We start from the raw sequence: 23,522 nt of genomic DNA, 5'->3' as shown, positions 1-23,522 counted from the left end.
TCCTCATGTCTTCCATCTTTGAGGATGAAACAAAAAAGGCAAATGCTTCCCCACATTGTCTTCCCAATCTGCTTTGCCAGTGCAGTGGCTACCTTACCTGAATTGAGATGCAGCACAGGATGGGCTTTGGAAGATCTTGTGGGATGAGGAACTTTCCCTTCTTGAGAACAACCTGAAATCAACCAACAGTGACTATTCCTCTCTGACCAAGGTTAGCTGTGGCCTCACCAAGTTCTAAGTTCCTTTTTGAGGTAAAGACTTGAGCTTGTTGATATCTGCCAAGAGAAATTAGGTATAGTGTGGAAATACCATGTAGGCCCAGAGTAAAGTCCTGAGATTTTGCTGCCTGGGCTGCAGATCTATTTCTCAAGTGCCTTGGCTCAACTTTTTTCTTTTGGGGAGCTATCTAGGCCTCTTCTCTGCTGAGTTTATTTGAATGGGTTCTTTCCAGAGCTGAAAATGTTCCAATTTAAAGCAATTCGTCTGCTGAGCAAGTATTTACTATTGTGCGTGGGTCTGGGGCATTCCCACAGATGGGCAGCCCTGTACTATTTTAGCATAAGGAAGGTCAAAGTGAGGCAGGCAAGGTGTTCCTGCTTCTGGAGCCCTCCAAATGGGTAATATAAGGGGAGGACCCAAGCAGTGGTCTGGAGGGGTTTAAAGGGTAATGAAGGCCAGCAGAAGACCTCTTGATTGAGATGCCAGAATGCATCATCAAACCAGTTCTGAGCTAGAATTGCTGGAGGGGAGGCATTAAATGTGTGTTGAAAATTCTCTTGGTTCTTGGAAGTAAAGTTCCTATCTGAATGGAGTTTTGCCCAGTGTAATTAAATCCCATTTCAGATTCTGATGCAACACTCTGGGGGTGCTTGTTGTCAACTACAACGTGCCCAGAAGGACATTTACCGTAGATTTGCTTGAGTACTAAGTGTCTGGTGGACTTTGTGCCTGAGCTGCCCTTGGATGAACTCTTCGTGGTCCTGCTTACTGCAGTGGTCTTTGGGGGGGTTAGTTCCAGTTCTTTCCTCCAAACTTGGAGCAGCAATGCCAGGCACTCTTGGTTCCATCTGTCCACATCTCTGGTTCCAAGCTGCTTCATGTGCAGAAGGTGGGACAGGTGCTTCCTAAGCTGGTAGCTGGTGAGGTCAGAAGAGAGGAGAGACTTTAAGATCACAGTACTGAGAAAAGAAAGTTTCCTTTGGGTTCCTAGAAGCTATAGGTATAGTTTGCTGAACTGGGAGATTCATTTAAGCTCCCATTCCTAATTTACAGTGGCAGTAGGTTTAATGTTGAAAAAAAAAAAATCATTATTTTTTTTTTAAATCAAACAGTTCCTGAACTAGGAATCAGATGAGTCTGCCCTCAGGGTGGGCAATGTGTAATGTGTAATGTGTAAATAAATGAGAAGTACTATGTAAAACCGAGGAGCTAGATTGCATGAGATCATGTGAGACTGATAATTCTTGGTGGTCTGGTAAGGCTTTATAAGGCTGATACTTGTGCTGGGTTTTAAAGGATGCATAGGAGCTTACTGGGCAGAGAAGGGTACTCTAGGCAGAACTGGCCTAAGTGGAGATATGGACATTTGTGCCAGGAAAGTAATGAGAGGTGTACGAAGCATTGTGTATTTTGTGAAGAAGGATGGAAGGCTAGGCTACACTGTAGAAGGAGCCAACATTTGTTCAGAGCCTGTTACATGTCAGGCACATTCCTCATGATAAAGGTGAAAATCCATCAAGTAGACAGGGCTGAGTAGATGGCACATCACACCAGGATGACAACATAGGTTGTTCCTTACTTCCCCTTACAAAAACAACAACTAACAACTATTCACGGATAAGACACCACTGAGAAAGTCCTAGAACATGGGAGAGAGGCTGCAGCCCCATGCACCACAGGGGCCAAGACAGACTACAATGGGATATGAGGAACAGCTACATGCAGACTGCACTGCCCCTCCATCAGGCTGGTGTAGCACCACACCAAAGTGACTTTAGCCTATGGTTCCTCAAATGGGAAAAGGGAACCCAGGGCAGAATCCAGCACCTCCAGCATTGTAGGTCACTTCTTGGGAGCCCCCACTCCGGTCTCATCCCATGGGGAATCTGTGGGACTTGGCCACTGGGAGTCTGTGATGGGGAAGGTAGGGGCTTGCAACAACCAGGATGTGGGTCTTTGCAGACCAAGTTCCTACCTGCAGTGTCCAAGTAGTAGTCCCAATCTTTAATTTTGCTCATCTGCAGAGCCAAAACAGAGGTGCGGTCTGACCAGGGAACTCAGCAGGGTGCCTGAGTGGTTCTTAAAGAGCCTTGTCAACCCTGGAAGTCTGGTCTGCTTCAACTCAGGCAGGGGAGCTGAGGCATAACCTGGCCCACACATGAGTGTTGCTCCTGGCCCTACCTGACCAAAGCCTGGACAGACCACCTGGAGGGGTATAGCAGGTAGAGCTGGTTATCTGCAAAGCGAAAACCGTGACCCTGTATAGCCAGGGACCTTGGGGTGCAGGTCAGCTTGAGTCAGCCACAAAACTTTAGGCCTTGGAGCTGGTTCTCATGCTCTCCATGAACAGGGCAAGTGATTCATAGCCCTAGCCATTGCTGAATAGAGCCTTCAGCCCATCTGACCAGGAAACCTAGCCAGATCACACAGGAAGCTGTGTAGCCCATCCAAAGCCCTTCTTATAGGGCACTTGAAGAGAAAACACAGCCTGGTATTATCCCTGTCTGCACGGCAAAACTGGTGGCCCCCACCTGGCCAGGAAACTCCATGCACAATCTTGTCTGACTTGAGTCCCCAAACAACCTGTGCAGGCCCTACGGCCTGTCCTGCTGCTCTGTCAGTTCAGGGAAGTGACTTCATAGCCCCACCTACTAGTAAGCCTGACTAGAAAACCCAGGCAACTGCAGAGCCCATCCTAAAGCCTTGCTTGGGCAGAGAACCAACTCAGCAGTCCTATTCAACTATTCCCAGCTAGCAGCACACCCCACCCCTTGCCCCACCCCAACCTCAGAGCTTGCCCTGCCCAAAAACAGACTGCCTTAAAAGCAACCTTCATCTGCCCAAGAATGTTACTAGTAGACATGTCCAGAAACCCAAACTGAGCTGCCTGGTGAAGAACTCTTGGTTAAAGCAAACCTATGAAGTATGGAAGAGTAGACCACTTCTTCAAATGTTGAGATAGCAGCATCAGAAATTAGGAATCACAAAAGAATCAGGTAGACATGACCATGCCAAAGGAAGCTAATAAAGTTCTGGTAACTGACTCTAAAATAGAGATCTGCAAGGGGCACCTGGGTTGGCTCACTTGGTTAAACATCTGACTTTGGCTTAGGTCATGATCTCGTGGTTCGTGAGTTCGAGCTGCATACCAGGCTGTGTGCCGACAGTGCAGAGCCTGGAGCCTACTTCATATTCTGTGTCTCCCTCCCACTCTGCCCCTCCCCGACCTGTGCACGCACGTGTGCTCTCAAAAAGACAACATTAAAATTTTTAAAAAAAGGACATGGAGATCTGTAAACTGTTCTACAAACAATTCAGAATTCTTTAAAAAAGTTTAGTGAATTACAAGAATGCACAGACAACTAAATAAAATTAGCAAAATAATGCATGAACAAAATGAGAAATTCAACAAAGAAAAATGGGGGGGGGGTGCAGAAAAAGAAATCCTAGAGCTGAAAAATACAATGTCTGAACTGAAGAATTCAATAGAGAACTTGAAAATCAGACTCGACCATGTAGAAGAAAGAATCTGTGACCTAGAAAACAGGGCATTTAAAATTATGTAGTCAGAGGAGCGAAGGAAAAAAGAATGAAAAAGTGAAGAAGGTATATGGGACTTATATAGGACATGCTAAAATGAATTGCATTATGGGAATTTGAGAAGAGAAAAAGAATGGGACAGAAAATATATTTAGGGCAGTAACAGCTGAAAGTTTCTCAAACTTGGAGAGAGAAATGGACATTGAGATCCATGAAGCTGAAAGGACTCTAAATAGAACCTGAATAGTGCTACACTGAGACACACTATATTGTCATGAGTCTAATGTAGAAATAAGCAAAAGAAAAATTATAACTATGAATGCACTTCTCAACAAAAAATTTTCAGGCCAGGAGAGAACAGGATGATATATTAAAAATATTAAAGGAAAAAACTGTCAAGAATTCTATAGTTGGCAAAACTGTCCTTTAGAAATGAAAGAGAGAAAAAACAAACTAAAACTGAAGTAGCTCATAATCTTACTAGACCTTCCTTGGAAGAAATGATAACGGGAATTCTTTGAAAGTAAAAGGATGCTAGTTAACATCATAAATACTTAAGGTAGCCTAAAACTCACTGGTAATAGTAAACATATAGTCAAAATTAGAATTTGTAATATGATAATGGTTGTGCATTATGTACTTTTAAAAGTTTAAAAACTTAAGGGGCACCTGGTGGCTTAGTTGGTTAAGTGTCTGACTCTTGATTTCAGCTCAGGTTATGATCTCATGGTTTGTGAGATAGAGGCCTGCATCCAGCTCTGTGCTAACAACATGGAGCCTCCTTGGGATTCTCTTTCTCCCTCTCTCTGACCCTCCCCCGCTTGTGATCTCTCAACCTCTCTCAAAATAAACTTAAAAAAACATTAAAAAAGGTAATAAAAGTAACCATAACTACAATGGCATGAAACTAGAAATCAATTCTAGGAAAACTGGGAAATTCACAAATAAATCGAAGTTAACATTTTTCCTGAGCAACCAATGGATCAAAGAATGAATAAAAGGAAAACAAAGTATCTTGAGACCAAAATGAAATAAAACACACCAAAACTTATAGAATGCAGCAACAACAGTTTTAAGAGGGAAGTTCAGAGTAATAAATGCCTACATTAAGAATCAAGAAAGATCTCAACAAAACTAAAAGGCAACCAACGGAATGGGAAAAGATATTTGCAAATGACATATCGGACAAAGGGCTAGTATCCAAAATCTATAAAGAGCTCACCAAACTCCACACCCAAAAAACAAATAACCCAGTGAAGAAATGGGCAGAAAACATGAATAAACACTTCTCTAAAGAAGACATCCGGATGGCCAATAGGCACATGAAAAGATGTTCAACGTCGCTCCTCATCAGGGAAATACAAATCAAAACCACACTCAGATATTACCTCACGCCAGTCAGAGTGGTCAAAATGAACAAATCAGGAGACTATAGATGCTGGAGAGGATGTGGAGAAACAGGAACCCTCTTGCACTGTTGGTGGGAATGCAAATTGGTGCAGCCGCTCTGGAAAGCAGTGTGGAGGTTCCTCAGAAAATTAAAAATAGACCTACCCTATGACCCAGCAATAGCACTGCTAGGAATTTATCCAAGGGATACAGGAGTGCTGATGCATAGGGGCACTTGTACCCCAATGTTTATAGCGGCACTCTCAACAATAGCCAAATTATGGAAACAGCCTAAATGTCCATCAACTGATGAATGGATAAAGAAATTGTGGTTTATACACACAATGGAATACTACGTGGCAATGAGAAAGAATGAAATATGGCCTTTTGTAGCAATGTGGATGGAACTGGAGAGTGTGATGCTAAGTGAAATAAGCCATACAGAGAAAGACAGATACCATATGGTTTCACTCTTATGTGGATCCTGAGAAACGTAACAGAAACCCATGGGGGGAGGGGAAGGGAAAAAAAAAAAAAAAAAAGAGGTTAGAGTGGGAGAGAGCCAAAGCATAAGAGACTCTTAAAAACTGAGAACAAACTGAGGGTTGATGGGGGGGTGGGAGGGAGGGGAGGGTGGGGGATGGGTATTGAGGAGGGCACCTTTTGGGATGAGCACTGGGTGTTGTATGGAAACCAATTTGACAATAAATTTCATATATTAAAAAAAAAAAGAATCAAGAAAGATCTGATAACCTACTCTTTAAGAAAGTAGGAAAAGAACAAACTAAGTCCAAAGTTAGAAGGAAGGAAATAATAAAGATTAGAGCAGAAATAAGAGCAGGAAAACAACAGAAGATTAACAAAACGAAGACTTGGTTCTTTGAAAAGAAACAAAATTGACAAAACTTTAGCTAGACTAACCAAGGCAAAAAGAGAGATGATCCAAATCAAAATTATGATTAAAAAAGGAGACATTACAACTGATCCCCAATAGAAAGGCAAAGGACCATAAGATACTACTATGAACTGGAACAACCATAAGATGCTATATGACAAACTGGACAACGTAGAAGTAATGGAAGTTATTAGAAACCTGTAAGACTGAATCAAGAAGAAACAAAGTATATAGTCAATGTTCTACATCATGTTAACAAAATCATACGATTATCACAATAGAAGCAGAAAAAGCATTTTTACAAAATTTGACATCTGTTCATGGTAAAAATTTAACAAATTAGGTATATAAGAAATGTACCTCAACATAATAACGGCAACATGACAAGTCCACAGTGAACATCAGTGGTGAAAAGTTGAAAACTTTTCCTCTGAGAATGGGAACAAGACCAGGGTGCCCACTCACAACTCCTATTCAACACAGTACTGGAAGTCCTAGCTAGAGCAGTCAGGCAAGAAAAAGAAATAAAAGGCATCACATAAAGAAAGGAAGAAGTGACTCTGTCTTTATTTGCAGATGATTTTACATATAGAAAAACTTCATGACTCCAGAAAGTGTTAGAGCTAATGAACAAATTCAGTAGAGTTGTAGGATACAAAGTTAACATACAAAAATAAGTGACATTTCCATACACTAAAAAATTATCTGCAAAACTAATAAAATGACCCCCATTTACAACAGCACCAAAAACAGTAAGATAGGAATAAATTCAACTGAAGAAGTGAAAGATCTCTACTGAAAACTACAAAACACCGATGAAATAAATTGAAGACACAAATAAATAGAAAGATATTCTGTCTTCTCGGATTGCAGGAATATTATAACATCCATAGTACCCAAAGTCATCTATAGATTCAGTGAAATCCCTATTAAGATTCCAGTGGCATTTTTTATAGAAGTAGGAAAAACAATTATAAAATTTACATGGAACCATAAAAGTACCCAAATAGCCAAAGCAATCCTGAGAAAGAACAAAGAGAGAAGTATCATACTTCCTGATTTCAAGCTTTATTATAAACTCATAGTAATCAAAACAGTATGGTACCAGCATAAAAATAGATGCATAGACCAATGGAAGAGAACTAAAATCCTAGAAATAAACCCATGCGTATATGGTCAATTATATTTGACAAGGGAGCCAAGCACACTCCATGGAGGAAAGACCATTTGTTTTATAGATGGTGCTGGAAAAACTGGATATTCACACGTAAAAGAATGAAACTAGACCCCTATCTTACACCACTCACAAAAATAGACTTGATATGGATTAAAAAGCCTTAAATGTAAGACCAGAAATTCCTAAAAGAAAACCCAGGAAAAAAGCCCCCTGACAGATATGTTGCCAGATTTGTTTTGTTTTTGTTTGTTTGTTTTGGATAGGACACTGAAAGCACAAACAAACAAGCAGGGCTACAAAGTAAAAAGATTCAGCACAGCAAAATAATCAACAAAATTAAAAGACAACTATGGAAGAGGAAAAATATTTACAACTCATGTATCTGATAAGAGGTTATTATCTAAAATATATAAGGAACTCCTACAACTAAATAGCAAAAAACCCCAAATAATCCATTGATAAAAATGGGCAAAGGACCTGAATAGACATTTTTCCAAAGAAGATACATGAATGGACAACAGGTACACAAGAAGGTGCTCAACATCATTAATAATAGGGGAAATACAAATCAAAATCACAATGATATACCACATCATGTCTGTTAGGATGGCAATTATCAAAAGACAAGAGGTAACAAATGTTGGTGAGGGTGTGCAGAAAATGGAAGTCTTGTGCACTGTTGATGGGACAGTAAATTGGTTTGGCCACTATGGAAAGCAGTATGGATTTCCCTCAAAGAGTTAAAAATAGAGCTACCATATGATGCATCAATTCCACTTCTGGGGATTTATATAGAAGGAGATGAAAAACTGTTGAGATACCTGCGTCTCCACGTTCACATTAGCATTATTTACAATAGGCAAGACATGGAAGTGTCCACCCATGGGTGAATCAATAAAGAAATGGTGGTGTATATACACAGTAGAATATTATTCAGCCATAAAAAGAAGGAAATGCTGCCATTTGTGGCAACACGGATGGCCCTTGAGGGCATTATGCTAAGTGAAGTCAGAAAGAAATACTGTATGGTTTTACTCTTACGTGTAATCTTAAAAGATCAAATTTGTGGTTACCAGAGGCAACGGGTGAGGGGAGGAGGAACTGGGTGTAGATGATCCAAAAGATACACACTTACAGTTATGAGATAAATAAGTGCTGGGGATATAATGGACAACATGATAACTATAGTTAACACTGCTTTATGGTCTATATGAAAGTTGATGAGAGTAAATCCTAAAAGTTCTCATCACAAGGGGAAAAAAAACCAATTTAAGTATCTCCCTGAGATAATGGATGTTAACTAAACTTATTGTGGTAATCATTTCATAGGAATCATATATGTAAGCCAAGTCATTATGCTGTACACCTTATACAAGGCTGTAGGTCAGTTACAGCTCAATGAAACTGGTGGGGAAAGAGGCTGAGTAACTTGCAGAAGGTCTCACAGCTAGAGCCAGGAGAGACCAACATTCAAACTCGGTGCCGTCTGGTCTAACAGCCAAATACTGCTAAGGACTTTGATCTGTACTATGTACTTAGTGGGCATCGGCAAAGGGTTTTAAAAAGGATGGCAAAAGTAAGAGCTGTATTTTACTAGGTTCATTCTGTTGCAGGGTGGGGCCTGGAGTGGGAGAAAGGTATGGGACATGGGGATGATGGCTGTCTTTACATCTAACGTTGGGTTGGTGGGGTCTATCCACATGCACTCTAAAACTTACTGAACACAGCTGTTTTGGAGCCTCTCAAGGAAACCTGCATCACTGTTCATTATCGGGTTGGTAGCTGATGAGTTACTAGTGAGCTTATAAGGTGCTGCAGAAAGCAACAGGCCCCATGTCTGATTTTACCATACACCAAATGGGAAATGACGTCTTCCTGAAGTCTGCTGAGAAGTCTTTGTGGTACTAGGCGCAGGTACTAGGTACTTCTCTCTTGCCCTAAAGGCCGATTTCACTCAAACTGCATGACTCTTCTTTTTCCTGTAGCATGCCAAACCAGGCACCTCTCTACTAGAGTATAGATCACGCTTCCAAAAAGCCAACTATGGAGAAAAGCTGGAGATAACGGGGCAATACTGCTCCATAGTTCGGCCTCTTTGGTTTGTGGGCAGAAAACTCACTGGGAAGCCCAGGTGTTGGCTTTCACTGTGTACAGCTTCCACCTAATAGATAGCGGAATGCAGACTTTTGAGTCTCTGTCCAGATGATAGGATGGTGCCAGGGGTTAGAGTAACAGCCTCTGTTCTTCTATTTTCAAGGAAAATAGCACTTCTGGTTTGTTGAGAGTCCTAAGATGCCCAGTCATCCCTATCAGCCCAGTGCTCACGGCTCTCCTTATGGTCCAGCCCGGCCTTGCTTACTGACCTCACAACATGCTAGAGAAGAGCTGATAGGAAGGTAGTTTACAAATGTTTAGATTAAGACGGAAGTGTTTAACACAACAACTGCTCTCAGCCACAGCAACTCTCCAGCCTCACTTAGGTCATCCAGTATCCAGTTTCAACATTGAAAATAAAGTCTTGATTGGTAATAAGATTCACACGTTAAGACTAAGCCTCACTCACCGCCTCAGGGCCCAAGGTTCACACTGCTCGCCCTACCCCTGCCCGTTTCCCAGTCTGCCCGTCTCTGTCCTCAACATGTCTCCTATGATAGTCTGCATTTGTGGAGCACGCGTGTGCCAAGCCCTGTGCTCTACCCCACCCCTCGTTGGTCCTTAGGTTTCGTGTCAGACACCATACCCTGCTCCAGGACAATGCTGTGAGCTCCCATACTTAAAACAGAAGATGCACAGGCTGTATAACAGAATCAATGGAACTGTTTCTACTGTCACCAGACACGCGACTTCCCACAATGCGCAGCATCCCACAATCCCTTTGGGAGTCAAAGTCCCATCTCAGAATTGCACAATGGTGCAGCCAGAGGGCCTGTGTAATTGCCTCCCCAGATGGGCCTACAGACTATGAGCCCACTGTTCCTGGGGGGATGACTGAAGGCTCATTTGCTGCTATGCACACTTACGGACAGGACCTGTCAGCTTCTGACTCTTCAAAGGAGTCAAAGAAACAGCTTGACTGGAAGGCATTTCAGCTAGGGAGCAGCTGTGGGGCCTGATATGGTACACCTTGTTGGCTTGTTTCGATCCCAAGTTTCAGCTGAAATACTTAAAAAGTTCCTCTGGGACGGTAGCCAGTGCACATCCTGGCAGAACTCCCCAAGGAGGGAGAGCAAGGACCATCCCCATCTATGGCTTCAGAGTCAGACTATCTCTGCTTCAAGCCAGTACAGCACTTATTAGCTCTGCAACCTTGGTGGGTTGATTAAGTTCTCTGTGCTTCAGTTTCCTCATCTGTGAAATGGGGGATAAGAACAGTGCCTCACACAGTTATTGGGAAGGATTAAATCCGTTAACACAGTGCTCGCTTCGGCAGCACATACTAAAATTGGAACGACACAGAGAAGATTAGCGTGGCCCCTGCACAAGGATGACACACAAATTCATGAAGCGTTCCATATTTAAAAAAAAAATGTTAACACACATAAAACTACTTAGAACAGCATCTGGCACAAGTGATTAATAACGCCAAGTACTAGTATTAATGACAGTAATAAAACATCCCCCTGTAACAACATTACCTTGATGAGCGTGAGCACCATCCAGGCAGCCCTTTTCCCCCAGCCTGTTCTAAGGTGAAGAGCGTGAGGCTGGCCTCCGCTGCCGTTATCTTGACCACTGCAAACACTGCCTTTACTGAGAACATATGGGAAAGGCCCTTGAGTCTGAGCTTCAAGTGCCTGATCTGTATCACCAGGACAAGTCATGTTTCCTGAGACCATTTGCTTGCCTGAAAAATGGGAACACTGATCCCTATCGTGATGGCTTCCTGGGATGGCTGGGAGAGCAAAGGGGTTCAGGCAGGAGGTGACTTTATAAGACCAGCAGCTTGAACGGACACGAGGACCCACTGTAGCAAAGGCCGTGCCAGCATGGAGCAGATCGCCCGGCTTCCGGCCAGGCAGTCCTTGATACCACAGTCCCTGAGGCCTCTCCCTGGATCTCACAAGAACCTCTCCCGCTCTCTCCTCTTTCTCTGCCAACGTTAGGGTCTCTCTGCCCTTTTATCTCCTGACAAGGGTGTTGACATGCGGCACACCTGTGCTCGCAGTGATTTGCTTGCTTTGTTCCCCCCGTCAACCTTCCTCTCTCTGGAGATGGAGGCCACCTGACCCCCAGCTGCGGGCAGTGGCACCAGCCCTCCCCCAGACGCTGGTCATTACTAAGGCCTAATGTAGATTTAGGCCCTAGTGGGGCCTGCAGATAGACGGAGGAGACTATGAAATATGTGAAAAACTGGTCGCAAAGGACTCCTCCGGTCCTCCCGAGATTCCTGCCTGGAGAGATCTGTCTCCGTATTTCAGGGAGCCTCCACCACTACTCCTAGCACCTACCCAACATTCCGAGCTTGGCAGGTGCTCTCACAGGTTGTTGCAATATGTTTAATACTCAGCCCCTGAACCGCACCCTGGCTTAGGTACTTGGGGTATGACTAATTTGTGGGTAGTAAAAACATAAAAAGAAAAATAAAATATCTTCCACGGGTAGTACTTTAGAAATTACGAAGTGCACACTATCTCACTCAGCAGCCTGCCGTATAAACAGGATGGGTGCAGCGATTACTAAATCCTATTTTACAGGTGAGGAAACTGAGGGTCAGGGAGGCCACGTGATTTGCCCGAGGTCAGATAACTTGTCAGAAACCCGAAACTCAGGCTTCCTGGTTACACACTGAGGCTTTTTTCCTTGACTCCAGGCTATCCTGGGTGCTTCCTACCTTTCTTGGCAAAAACATCTTCCAAATAGCTCATCCAATGTAAATAACTAGGACCTACACGTGAGTGAATTTTATGGGCGGGTTCAGTAAAATTGGCCTTACGCCAGCACGTGGAATTCACTAGAAAATGCCACTTGAGCACAGGGCGTGTCATGTTAGGAGCATCAGGACAACCACAGAATCAGAGACTCGTGGCACCCCCATCGTCCTACCTTCTCCAGGCCCGCTGGATGACCGCGGCCGCCTTGTTCTTCTTGCGAAACAGCTCTTTCCTGCTCCTTTCTCTCTGGATTATCTGCAGCCGCAGTTCTACGGGGAGAAGGTCAATATTGACACTCTGCCCAGAGAGGGGACCAGGTGCTGGATCAGTCTCCTTGGATAGCTGGGTGTCCTCAGACAGGGCAGATGTTCCCAGCTTCCTGACTCCTGACCTCAACACCTCTGTGCTCTGTGGCAAATCTGAGTAGATCCCTCCTGCGAGCTTGTCCTGTGTCACTTTGTTTCTTGGTGTCCGATGGTGGAGAGGATGCTGCCCAGCGTGGACCACCTCCCCCTTGGCACTGCCAGGCCGGCTAGAACCAGCCGGGGAGCCCCTTCCTCCTCTGAGCTCTTGAATGCGCCTTTTCTGGGAAGCACACCTGGCCTTGGGTGCTGGGTCCTGCCGCCTGCCGGGCTTCCGGTGGCCATCCTGCTGTGGAAGGCTTGCAGCTGCCCAACCGGGGTCCTCTCCTTCCTCATCAGGCCCAGCCGCCCTGATACAGGAGGGCTGCTTCAAGAAGCCTTTCCCCTTGTCACACCGCCGCTCACCAACTGTCTCACCTCCGGACTTCTCAACAGAGGAGACTCCCGGATGCCTGTTTCCATCATTGCCTTTACTGGGGCTGAAGTGGACACAGGCAGATCGGCCTTTAGAGTGTTCTCTGGATGATTCTTGGGGAGATAAGGAAAAAAGGAAAGAATATTTATTGTCCCAAACTTACATAGTAGGGCAATTCTGCCCATTTTTTCACATAAAATACTCACACTTGTCCGATAGCTTCACCATGATAGTAGTGACTCTAATCAGAAAAAAACCGTTCAACTTCTATTTCTAGCAATGGAATGTTAGATAACCTGAAATCCTTCCCATTACAAGAACCTACAAATGCTGGGGTGCCTGGGTGGCTCAGTCGGTTGAGTGTCCGACTTCAGCTCAGGTCACGATCTCGCGGTCCGTGAGTTTGAGCCCCACGTTGGGCTCTGGGCTGACGGCTCGGAGCCTGGAGGCTGCTTCCGATTCTGTGTCTCCCTCTCTCTCTGCCCCTCCCCCATTCATGCTTTGTCTCTCTCTGTCTCAAAAATAAATAAACGTTAAAAAAAATTAAAAAAAAAAAGAACCTACAAATGCTGACTAAAGTACAATAAACACTCTCTTACAAGCACCATAGTGCCTTCAAGAAAATAAAGGAAATCCTTGGGAGGCCAAAAATAAAGAGAAAACTGAAAATCTGGGTGTTAAGCATGTGAGCTGATCCAGCAGCCGTCTGGGCAGATAGTAGCGGTGGAGTGGGCAACGGTTGGTCTTATTAAATATCTGGCTGTGCACATCCTGACAAGGACAGAAAATGAGGGCTTGCAGGCAGATAGTTAGCTAGAACCATGACCCTGCATGAAGCCAGGACTCCTGATGGGGTAAATCCTTTGGGAAATGATAGTCCAGATTAAAAAAAAAAATCTAACTGCCAGCACTGGGAAACAACAAGCAAGGTTGTCTTAGCCTGGGTTCCGGATGGGGGAAAGAGTCTCCTTTGAAAATTCGAAACCCAAGTTCTCTGCCTCACGTGGTTTCATTTTCATTTATTCTTAACCCATAGGAAAAATTCATATAAGAACCAAGATGGTGGTGCAAGATGCTTTGTAGAAGCAAACACAATATTGCTTTAACATGGCATTCCCTCAACTCAGGCCACACAGAGGGGTCCTTCTGAAAATGACTTCATAATCCGAAATTATAAAATGCATGAGGAAACAATCTACCATGAATGAGTTAACAGACACAATAGCATTATTAGACTGGCAAGAACTTAGCTAATAGAATAGTATGCACACACACACACACACACACACATGAACTGATTAAACACACAAAAGAATTTAAAAATAAGAGGAAAGAACACACCTATTTGAAAAATCACTAAATACAACATCTAAAATGAAACATTTTAGACTCAATGTAAAAAGGAATGCAGGAACTTCTATAATGGCACAATTGAGGCATACTCACCACTGAGGACAATAGAAAAGCCTAACAAAATATTACAAACCACCTGTCTGAAGACATCAAAAGGCTAACAAGTCAGGAAAAATAGGGGGCCAAGACACAGGAGAAGCAGGTAACCAACAGAGATGAGCAAGGCATTTGGGGCCATATGTTCCTAGGGGAATCATTTCCTCAAGGTCTAGAGGACAACATTTGGGAGTCCAGAACCTTGCAAGAAGCATTCTTTTGGACTGGAACCCTGGAGGGCTCTATTTTAGGAGAAAAGGGGAATGCGTGGTAAATTGACCCTTGCAGCGACTGAGTGCAGCTTTGCATCATCTCAGTTCTGGAGACTGGGTTAAGGTGATCTCGGGTTGTTCATTCCGGAGACCGGATTAAGGTGATCTTGGATTGTTCACACTCCTAAATGCCTGCTGGGAGCCAATGCAAATCCTTTCTGGAGGAATTAATATCATCTTAGGTCTCAAGTTATTTCTATAGTTCTTTATATTAAATGTCTACCACTCAATCAAAGATATGCAGGCAGATAAGAAGACAAGACAATAAAAATGGACACACAGGGTATCCAGATAATGTGTTTTCAGAAACAGACTTTCAAATAACTATTTTGCAGTGCAAAAAAGTATCCAAACTAGCTACTCTTCATGTAAGACAAAAGGGGATATAAGAAAATATCCTTGTATCTCATTTGTGTTTTTTTAAATGTTAAAATATTTATTTTTGAGAGAGAGAGAGAGAGAGAGAGAGAGAGAGAGAGAGAGACAGAACACAAGTGGAGGAGGGGCAGAAAAAGAGGGAGACACAGAATCCGAAGCAGGCTTCAGGCTCTGAGCTGTCAGCACAGAGCCCCATGTGGGGCTCGAACTCATGAGCCCTGAGATCATAATCTGAGCAGAAGTCGGATGCTTAACCAACGGAGCCACCCAGGCACCCCTTTGTATCTGCTCATTTCTATAAAAGAAATATAGAAAGGATAAACCAGAAACTGAAGAGATTGGGTACTTACTGGGATGGGTCAGGAAAGGGATAGAAAGAAGAGGGAAATGGGAACTGGGTAGTGGGCCTGGGGGAGAGCAATGCTTCTCTGTTCATATCTTTTTGTACAGCTCTGACTTTTAGAACCATTATAATGGTTCACATACACCAAAAAAAGCCCCAATTAATTAACAAGATGCCACTACACACCTATTAGAATGGTTGAAAACCCAAAAACACGGAAAACACCAAATGCTGAAGAGGCTGTAGAACAACAGGAACTCTTCACTCATTGCTGGTGGGAATGCAAAATGGTGCAACCACTTTGGAAATAGTGTGGCGGTTCCATACACAACCATTCTTACCATACAATCACGTAATTGTGCTCTGTCATTTACCCAAATGAATTTAAAACTTATGTCCACCCAAAAAAACCTGCACGTGGATGTTAAGGGTAGCTTTATTCATAATTTACAAAACTTGGAAGCAACCAAGATGTACTTCAGTAGCTGAATAGATGGTTAAACTGTGATACATTCAGACAATGGAATATTATTCAGCACTTAGCAGAAATGAATGGAAAGGAAATAAGTGCGAAAACAGGAATGAGCTATCAAGCCATGGAGGATATTCCCAAGTGAAATATTACTTCCCTTGCACGAATATCACTAGTGCATATTAGTAGGCGAAAAAGAAGCCAATATGAAAAGACTACCTATTGTGTGATCCCAACTAAATGACCTTTTGGAAACAGGCAAAACTATGGAGATAGTAAATGGATCAGTGGTTGCCAAGGGCTCAAGGGAGGGAAGGATACTTAGGCAGAGCACCGGGGATTCAGAGGGCAGTGTGATAGTTAATTCTGTGTGTGAACTTGACTGGGATAAGGGACATCCAGACAGCTGGAAAACATTATTTCTGCATGTGTCTGTGAGCGTGTCTCCAAGAGAAATTAGCATTTGAATTGGCAGACTGAGTAAAGGAGGTTGCCCCCACCAATGCAGGTGGGCAACATCTAGTCTACCGAGGGCCTTAATAGAACAGGAAGTTGGAGGAAGGGGAAATTTGCTCTCTTTGCTTGAGCTGGGACAGCGTCACCTGCCCTTAGACACAGGAGTTCCTGGTTTTCCAGCTTTCAGACTTGCATCAGGACTTCTACCATCAGCCCACTCATCCCCTTGATTCTCAAGCCTGGGGACTCGGCCTCACACCATCTGCTCCCCTGCTTCTGAAGCTTTCAGATTCACTGAATCATACCGCCCGCTTTCCTGGTTCTCCAGTTTGGAGGTAGCAGATCGTGGGACTTTTCAGCCTCCATAATCAAGCGAGCCAATTTCTATAACAAACCTCCTCTTTTATATATATCCTATTGGTTCTGTTTTTCTGGAGAATCCTGACTAGTACAGGCAGTGAAACTATTCTGTATGACACTGTAATTAATGGTGGATACATTATACATTTGTCAAAGCCTACACCAGGCATGAAGTCTGATGTAATTTGTGGGCTTCATGTGATAAGAATGTATCAATGTAGGCTTATCACTTTTAACAAATGTACCACTCTGGTATAGGATGTTGATAGTGGGGGCGTATGCATGTGTTGGGGGCCAGGAGTGTATGGCCTTTCTGTTTCAATTTTGCTGTAACCTAAAACTGCTCTAAAAAGTAATCTCTATTTTTTAAAAACATTTTTAGTTATTTTATTTATTTTAATTTTTAAGCTTATTTATTTATTTTGAGAGACAGAGACAGAGAGCAAGCAGGGGAGGGGCAGAGAGAAAGGCAGAGAGAGAATTCCAAGTAGGCTCCATACTGTCAGCACAGAGTCCGATGTGGGACTCGATCTCATGAACTATGAGATCATGACCTGAGCTGAAATCAAGAGTCAGACGCTTAAGTGACTGAGCCACCCAGGTGCCCCTAAAAAGTAAACTCTATTAAAAGGAAAAAAAAATAAGAGGTACAAACTTCCAGTTCTAAAATGAATAAGTCACAGGATGAAAAGTCCAGCAGAGGAAAGATAGTCAATAATATTATAATAGGGTTGTATGGTGACAGATGGTAGCTACCCTTGTGACCAGCATTGCATAATGTACAGAACTGTCCAATCACTGGGTTGTAACCCTGAAACTAATGTAACATTGTATATCAACCACACCTCAATAAAGAAAAGGAAAAATAATGGAGACAGATGATATTAGATACTATTAACTAGTAATAAAATAATGTGATTTGGGTATTAATATAGATAGATTAGTGAGAAAAAAGACAAAGCTAAAAATATACCCATTTGTGAAAGTATATAATAAACATAGTATTAAATTTTTTTAAATGTTTATTTATTTATTTTTGAGAGAGAGGAGAGAGAGAACAAGTGGGGAAGGGTCAGAGAGAGAGGGAGACATAGAATCTGAAGCAGGCTCCAGGCTCCGAGCTGTCAGCACAGAGCCCGACACAGGGCTAGAACTCACAAACTGTGAGATCATGACCTGAGCCTAAGTCGGACGCTCAACCGACTGAGCCACCCATGCACCCTTGATAGCATTTTTAATTTGTGGGTGTGGACCCAGAGAGGGATGCTGTACCCCTCCGGAAGCCGTCATTCACAAAGCCCACTGCCAATTTTGCAGCTCCATGTATATGGCTATTACTCCATGAAGATCATTCCATGTATATGGCTAGAACAACTGCCTATTATCTAAAAAGAAGTCATTAGATTCCATCCCTATATAAAAAATTAAATTTGAGATAATAAAAATTGCTGTGTTTGTTAGATCTTGAAGTTGGAAAAACCTTTTCTTTTCTTTTCTTTTTTTTCTTTTTTAATGTTTATTTATTTCGAGGGAGAGAGAGAGACAGAGTGTGAGAAAGGGAGGGGCAGAGAGAGAGGGAGACACAGAATCCGAAGAAGGCTCCAGGCTCCAGCACAGAGCCCGATGTGGGGCTCAAACTCGCCAACCATGAGATCATGACCCGACCCAAAGTCAGACACTTAACTGACTGAGCCACCCAGGAGCCCCATGGGAAAATCCTTTCTTAGCATAAAATCACAAGAAGAAAAATCTCAAAAGAAAAAATTAAACAGAATTAAAAGGTAAAATAAAAAAAGACATTCACTATCTATGATAGACAAAGGTTACTATTTTTATTATGTAACAAACTTTTAGAAATATTAAGAAAATTGGGGCTCCTGGGTGGCTCAGTCGGTTAAGCATCCGACTTCGGCACAGCTCATGATCTCGCGGTTTGTGAGTTCGAGCCCCACATTGGGCTCTGCACTGACAGCTCAGAGCCTGGAGCCTGCTTTGGATTCTGTCTCCCTCTCTCTCTGCCCCTCCCCTGCTCACGCTCTGTCTCTCTCTGTCTCAAAAATAAATAAACATTAAAAAAAAAGGAATATTAAGAAAATGAAAAACCAATATAAAAATTGACAGAGGACATCTGTGAACAGTCCAGAAAATAAATACACAAAGCCAATGAAAATATGACAAAATTCTATCCTGCTAACTAGGATTCAATAAAACCATTATTTGCCTAAATGTTTGGAGAGAGTTTGGTTGTTGTTTCTTTGCTTTTAAAAGGGTATATGACTTGGGAATGCAAACTGGTGCAGCCACTCTGGAAAACAGTATGGAGTTTCCTCAAAAAATTAAAAACAGAACTACTCTACGATCCAGCAATTGTACTACTAGGTATTTATCCAAGGGATACAGGTATGCTGTTTTGAAGGGACACATGCACCCCTCTGTTTATAGCAGCACTATCAACAATAGCCAAAGTATGGAAAGAGCCCAAATGTCCATTGATGGATGAATGGATAAAAAAGATGTGGTATATATATATGTGTATACACACACACACACACACACACACACACACACACACTGGAGTATTACTCGGCAATCAAAAAGAATGAAATCTTGCCATTTGCAACTACGTGGATGGAACTGGAGGGTATTATGCTAAGTGAAATCGGTCAGTCAGAGAAAGACAAATATCATATTACTTCACTCATATGAGGACTTTAAGAGACAAAACAGATGAACATACAGGAAGGGAAGCAAAAATAATATAAAAACAGGGAGGGGGACAAAACATAAGAGACTCTTTTTTTTTTTTTAACGTTTATTTATTTTTGAGACAGAGAGAGACAGAGCATGAACGGGGGAGGGTCAGAGAGAGGGAGACACGAATCTGAAACAGGCTCCAGGCTCTGAGCTGTCAGCACAGAGCCCGACGCGGGGCTTGAACTCACTGACCGCGAGATCATGACCTGAGCCGAAGTCGGCCGCTTAACCGATTGAGCCACCCAGGCGCCCCTAAGAGACTCTTAAATATACAGAACAAACAGAGGATTGCTGGAGGGGTTGTGGCAGGGGGGATGGGCTAAATGGGTAAGGGGCTTAAGGAATCTACTCCTGAAATCATTGTTGCACCATGTGCTAACTAACTTGGATGTAAATTATAAAAAATAAATAAATTATAGGGAAAAAAAAGGGTACGACAACCTTCTGCAACCTTCCTGGAATGAAATTTGAAAGGATGTTTAAAGAGCCATAAAAATTAGAGATGTACACAAAAATTTATATGAAAGTCTATTTAGCTTATATGTCCTACAACACAGACATGAATAAACAAGTCATGTCGATTCATAATCTGATATAATACTAAGCAGCTAGTAACATTTTTGTTGAAAATAAGGAGACAATGTAAGAAGATCTCAAAACAGGATGCCCACAGTTTTCTGAATTAAAAAAAAAGGAAAGTTCTAGGGGTGCCTGGGTGGCTCAGTTGGTTAAGTGACTGACTTCAGCTTAGGTCATGATCTCACAGTCCTTCGTTCGAGCCCCACATCAGGCTCTGTGCTGACAGCTCAGATCCTGGATCCTGCTTCTGATTCTGTGTCTCCCTCTCTCTCTGCCCCTCCTCTGCTCATGCTCTGTCTCTCTTCATCTCTGAAAAGTGAATACATGTTAAAAAAATTAAAAAAAAAAAAAAAGGAAAGTTGTAGTAGATGGAATGGAACCAAAGTTATAAGAGTTGTTAAGATTAACGAAGATTTTTATTTATTTTTTGTTCTTTTATGTTTCAAAAATTGTTTTGTAATGGACATTAACTAATTTTGTAATTAGGAAAAACATCACTTCTTGTTTAAATAAAAAGTACCCAACTACAAAAAAAAAGGCCCAACAATTAAAATCAACGAGAATGTGGAAAGGAACTCAAAATGGAATATAAATAATAACAAACAAACCTAACTATCTTACAAATGAATTAGGTAACCACACTAAAAGGTGAAGAAGAAAACTGACCTAAGTAACTTCACAAAAACAGATTTTGGCTGAATACTGTAAGGACAAAAAGGACAAAAAGTAATGTTTGTAAATACCGTGCTCTAGGTAGTAAGTTTGTCTCTTGCAGGGGTATGGGTTAGCAATTCTGAAACTGCTCTGCTGTATACTAGGATTGAACAAATAAACATGTATATCATAGATGAAAGGAGCCGATCTTTCACTGCTGGAGGGAGCACTTCAAATAGAAAAGAATAAACTCTGTGGTGTTGAATAGAATTGGAGGTATCATAAATATGAACTCATGGAGCGTGTGTGTGTGTATGTGTGTGCGTGCGTGTGTGTGTAATACTCATACACACAGCTAGATGCAGAAACAAATGTAAATAATTTTTAGCTCTGTCTGCTGAAAGGGCTTAGGAGCAATGGTGCTCCAGTAGTAATATGCCTACCTAGCACTCAGATCTTGATTTCTTTAAAAAGATTTTTTTTAATGTGTATTTATTTTTTAGAGAGAGAGAGAGAGACAGACAGAGGCAAGTGGGGGAGGGGCAGAGAGAGAGGGAGACACAGAATCAGAAGCAGGCTCCAAGTTCTGAGCTGTCAGCAGAGCCCCACGTGGGGCTCGAACTCACAGGCCATGAGATCATGACCAGAGCTGAAGTCAGCTGCTTAACCCACTGAACCACCAAGGCACCCCCCCAGATCTTGATTTCTAATACCATTCTTCAACAAAGGGGACCAGGATTCACTGGAGAAGTGGTTAATTCCAGGGCTTTAAGGTGGGGGTAGAGATATGATGAGGTTTCATTTTTGAAGAGACCAATCTGTTCACAGAGAGGAAAATGGATTAGGGGAGCCAGAGCAGATAAGTAAAACCAGTTAGGAAGCTACTAGAATAGTCCAAGTTAGAGATGAAGGTAAGAAGATGCCAGGCAGAATATATGGTGGTAGATGAGAGAGAGAAAATGGGTTTGAAAGATATTTAGGAAGTAAATGAGATAAGACCTGGTGACAGATGGGGCATGGGTGGTAAAGGAAAAGGAGATAAGGATTACTCCTGGACTGAACGTACAGATGGATGAGTATATCGTTAACCAGTACACAGAGCAGGTTTGCATAAAATTTTCATCTGTCCTGTCTTGGATAGGTCGGGTTTGCGACGCCTTTGAGACATCCAAGTGAAGACATAAGTCAATTGGAACAAGGAGAAGAGGTCAGGGAGTCTTTGGCATATAGGTGGTAACTGACATTTCTGCCTTACCCATTGTACACGTGCCGAATGTAAGGGCCCACGTACTCCCACCAGTCATACCCACTAGCTCGGCAGCCCATATGGTGAGAAATAAGATAACACCAGGGATGGCCCTTAAAACAGTGAGTTTCTCCTCCACTAGACTCTCCTGAAAACCACACTGACTCAAAGACAACTTTATCTTACCACCTCCCACAGGCCATCTGCTGTCAAGTCCTCTCAATTCTACTCTCCAGACCATCCTCTACTCTTCACCCTTCTGCTACTGTGTCTTAGTTAGGCCCTCTAAACCCAGCCTCCGCTCAGTGATCTTCCTAAATATTATGTATCCTTCCTTCCCTACCTTTTATTTGAAATAATAATGAGGTTAATTATAATAACAGCTCATATTTATAGAGTGCTTTAGGCACTGTGTTTAAATCTTTTCATGGGTTATCTCATCAATGTTCACAAATTTCTAAGACAGGCAGTATTACCATCTATTATTATTATTACTATTATTTTTACAAATAAAGAAATGGATGCCTGAAGAGGTTAAGTAACTTGATCAAGATTATATAGCTAGTAAGTGGTAGGGTCTAAATGTGAACCTAGTTTATTTGGTTCTAAAGCTCATGCACTTAGCCATGATGCTCTCCACACTCTGTCAACAAGAGAGGAAGAATTACTATGTGAGAGAAGAAAGAAATCACTTACTAAGAGACCTTGGGCAAACTCCTCTTCCATGGCCTCAGTTTCCTGACTTGCGTTGAGAAGGCTGTACTAGATGCTTTCGAACGACCCTCAAGCTCTAACATCATCTATTTCTATGAGACAGGATGAAGGAGAAAAAGAAGTGGCCCACATTTCCCATCTCTGGGCTCCTGCTGGGATGCCCACCTCTCAAGGTCTACACTGTGTGAGTACTGATTGGCTGAAGCAGCTGAGACCCTTCTTCATGACCCTTCTTAGCCAAACACAAAGTAGCTCGGGGTGCCATCTGCCCAATTATGTTGGGGTTTCCCAGGAATACTGTGCTAGAGAAGCTCCAGTCCAACGGCCAGTCTTGATTCCTAGATATATCTCCCAATTTTCCTTTGCACTCTGGCCTCTTAGGCAGGTAAAGGAGGGCAAAGGCTGCCCATGAAACTGCAGCTCCCTCTCCTTACACCTGAATCAGGCTCACTGGCCTCCATTCCTCTTACTTTTCCCCCAAGTTTGGATGCTGGGCTTCTCTGAGGCACTGTCCATATATTTGAATCTGGCTCTTCCCAAAGGTTCTTTATTCAGGACACCAGTTCCTGCCCTCAGATAAATGAGGAGCTCCCCTGCTTCAGAAGTGCTAGGTACACAGAAATAAGAGACACATTGCTCCTTGTGGCCAAAGATTCTTTCCATCCCAGTGTAGAATGTGATTTTGCAACATCTTCAAACCAGAGGTGGAGTCTATGCCTCCATCCCCTTGAATGTGGACTGGCCTTGTGAGTTGATTAACAGAAGGTGGCAGAAATGATGCGAAAGTTTTGGAACCTAGGCCTCAAGAGAGCTTGTCACTTCTGGCTTTCTCTCTCTTAGAGCACTGCCCTGAGAACGATATGCAAGGAAGATGGTCTAACCTCCTGGAGGCTGAAAGGGCATGAGAAGGGAACTGAGACACCTTAGCCAACAGCCAGCACCAATGTGAAGGACGCCATCTTGGACTTTCTGGCCCA

At 42.7% G+C, this 23,522-nt stretch overlaps 1 protein-coding gene and 1 non-coding gene across 10 annotated transcripts in view; one reads left to right on the top strand and one right to left on the bottom strand.

Annotated features, from left to right (window-relative positions):
- Positions 1-23,522, bottom strand: part of INVS (inversin) — a 158,199-nt gene that overhangs the window by 4,475 nt on the left and 130,202 nt on the right. For 7 of the 9 annotated variants that reach the window (XM_053908126.1, XM_053908128.1, XM_053908129.1 and 4 more), the window contains 3 exons: positions 12,264-12,981; positions 907-1,136; positions 98-172 (listed from right to left, as the gene is read on the bottom strand). In XM_053908126.1, coding sequence (XP_053764101.1) covers positions 98-172; positions 907-1,136; positions 12,264-12,981 — 1,023 coding nt within the window. Of the gene's footprint in view, positions 1-97; positions 276-906; positions 1,137-12,263; positions 12,982-23,522 lie in introns of those variants that run through there. The other 2 variants (XM_053908133.1, XM_053908127.1) reach the window with 2 other exon arrangements.
- LOC128778770 (U6 spliceosomal RNA) lies at positions 10,637-10,739 on the top strand. The gene has a single exon (XR_008424482.1). It is a non-coding gene; the product is annotated as a U6 spliceosomal RNA (small nuclear RNA).

This window comes from Panthera pardus, unplaced genomic scaffold (genome assembly GCF_024362965.1).
Source record: "Panthera pardus isolate Hobbes unplaced genomic scaffold, ASM2436296v1 HiC_scaffold_20, whole genome shotgun sequence".
NCBI lineage: Eukaryota > Metazoa > Chordata > Mammalia > Carnivora > Felidae > Panthera > Panthera pardus.
Note: the sequence above shows the minus strand (reverse complement) of the source record. Positions and strands in the feature narration are given on the sequence as shown.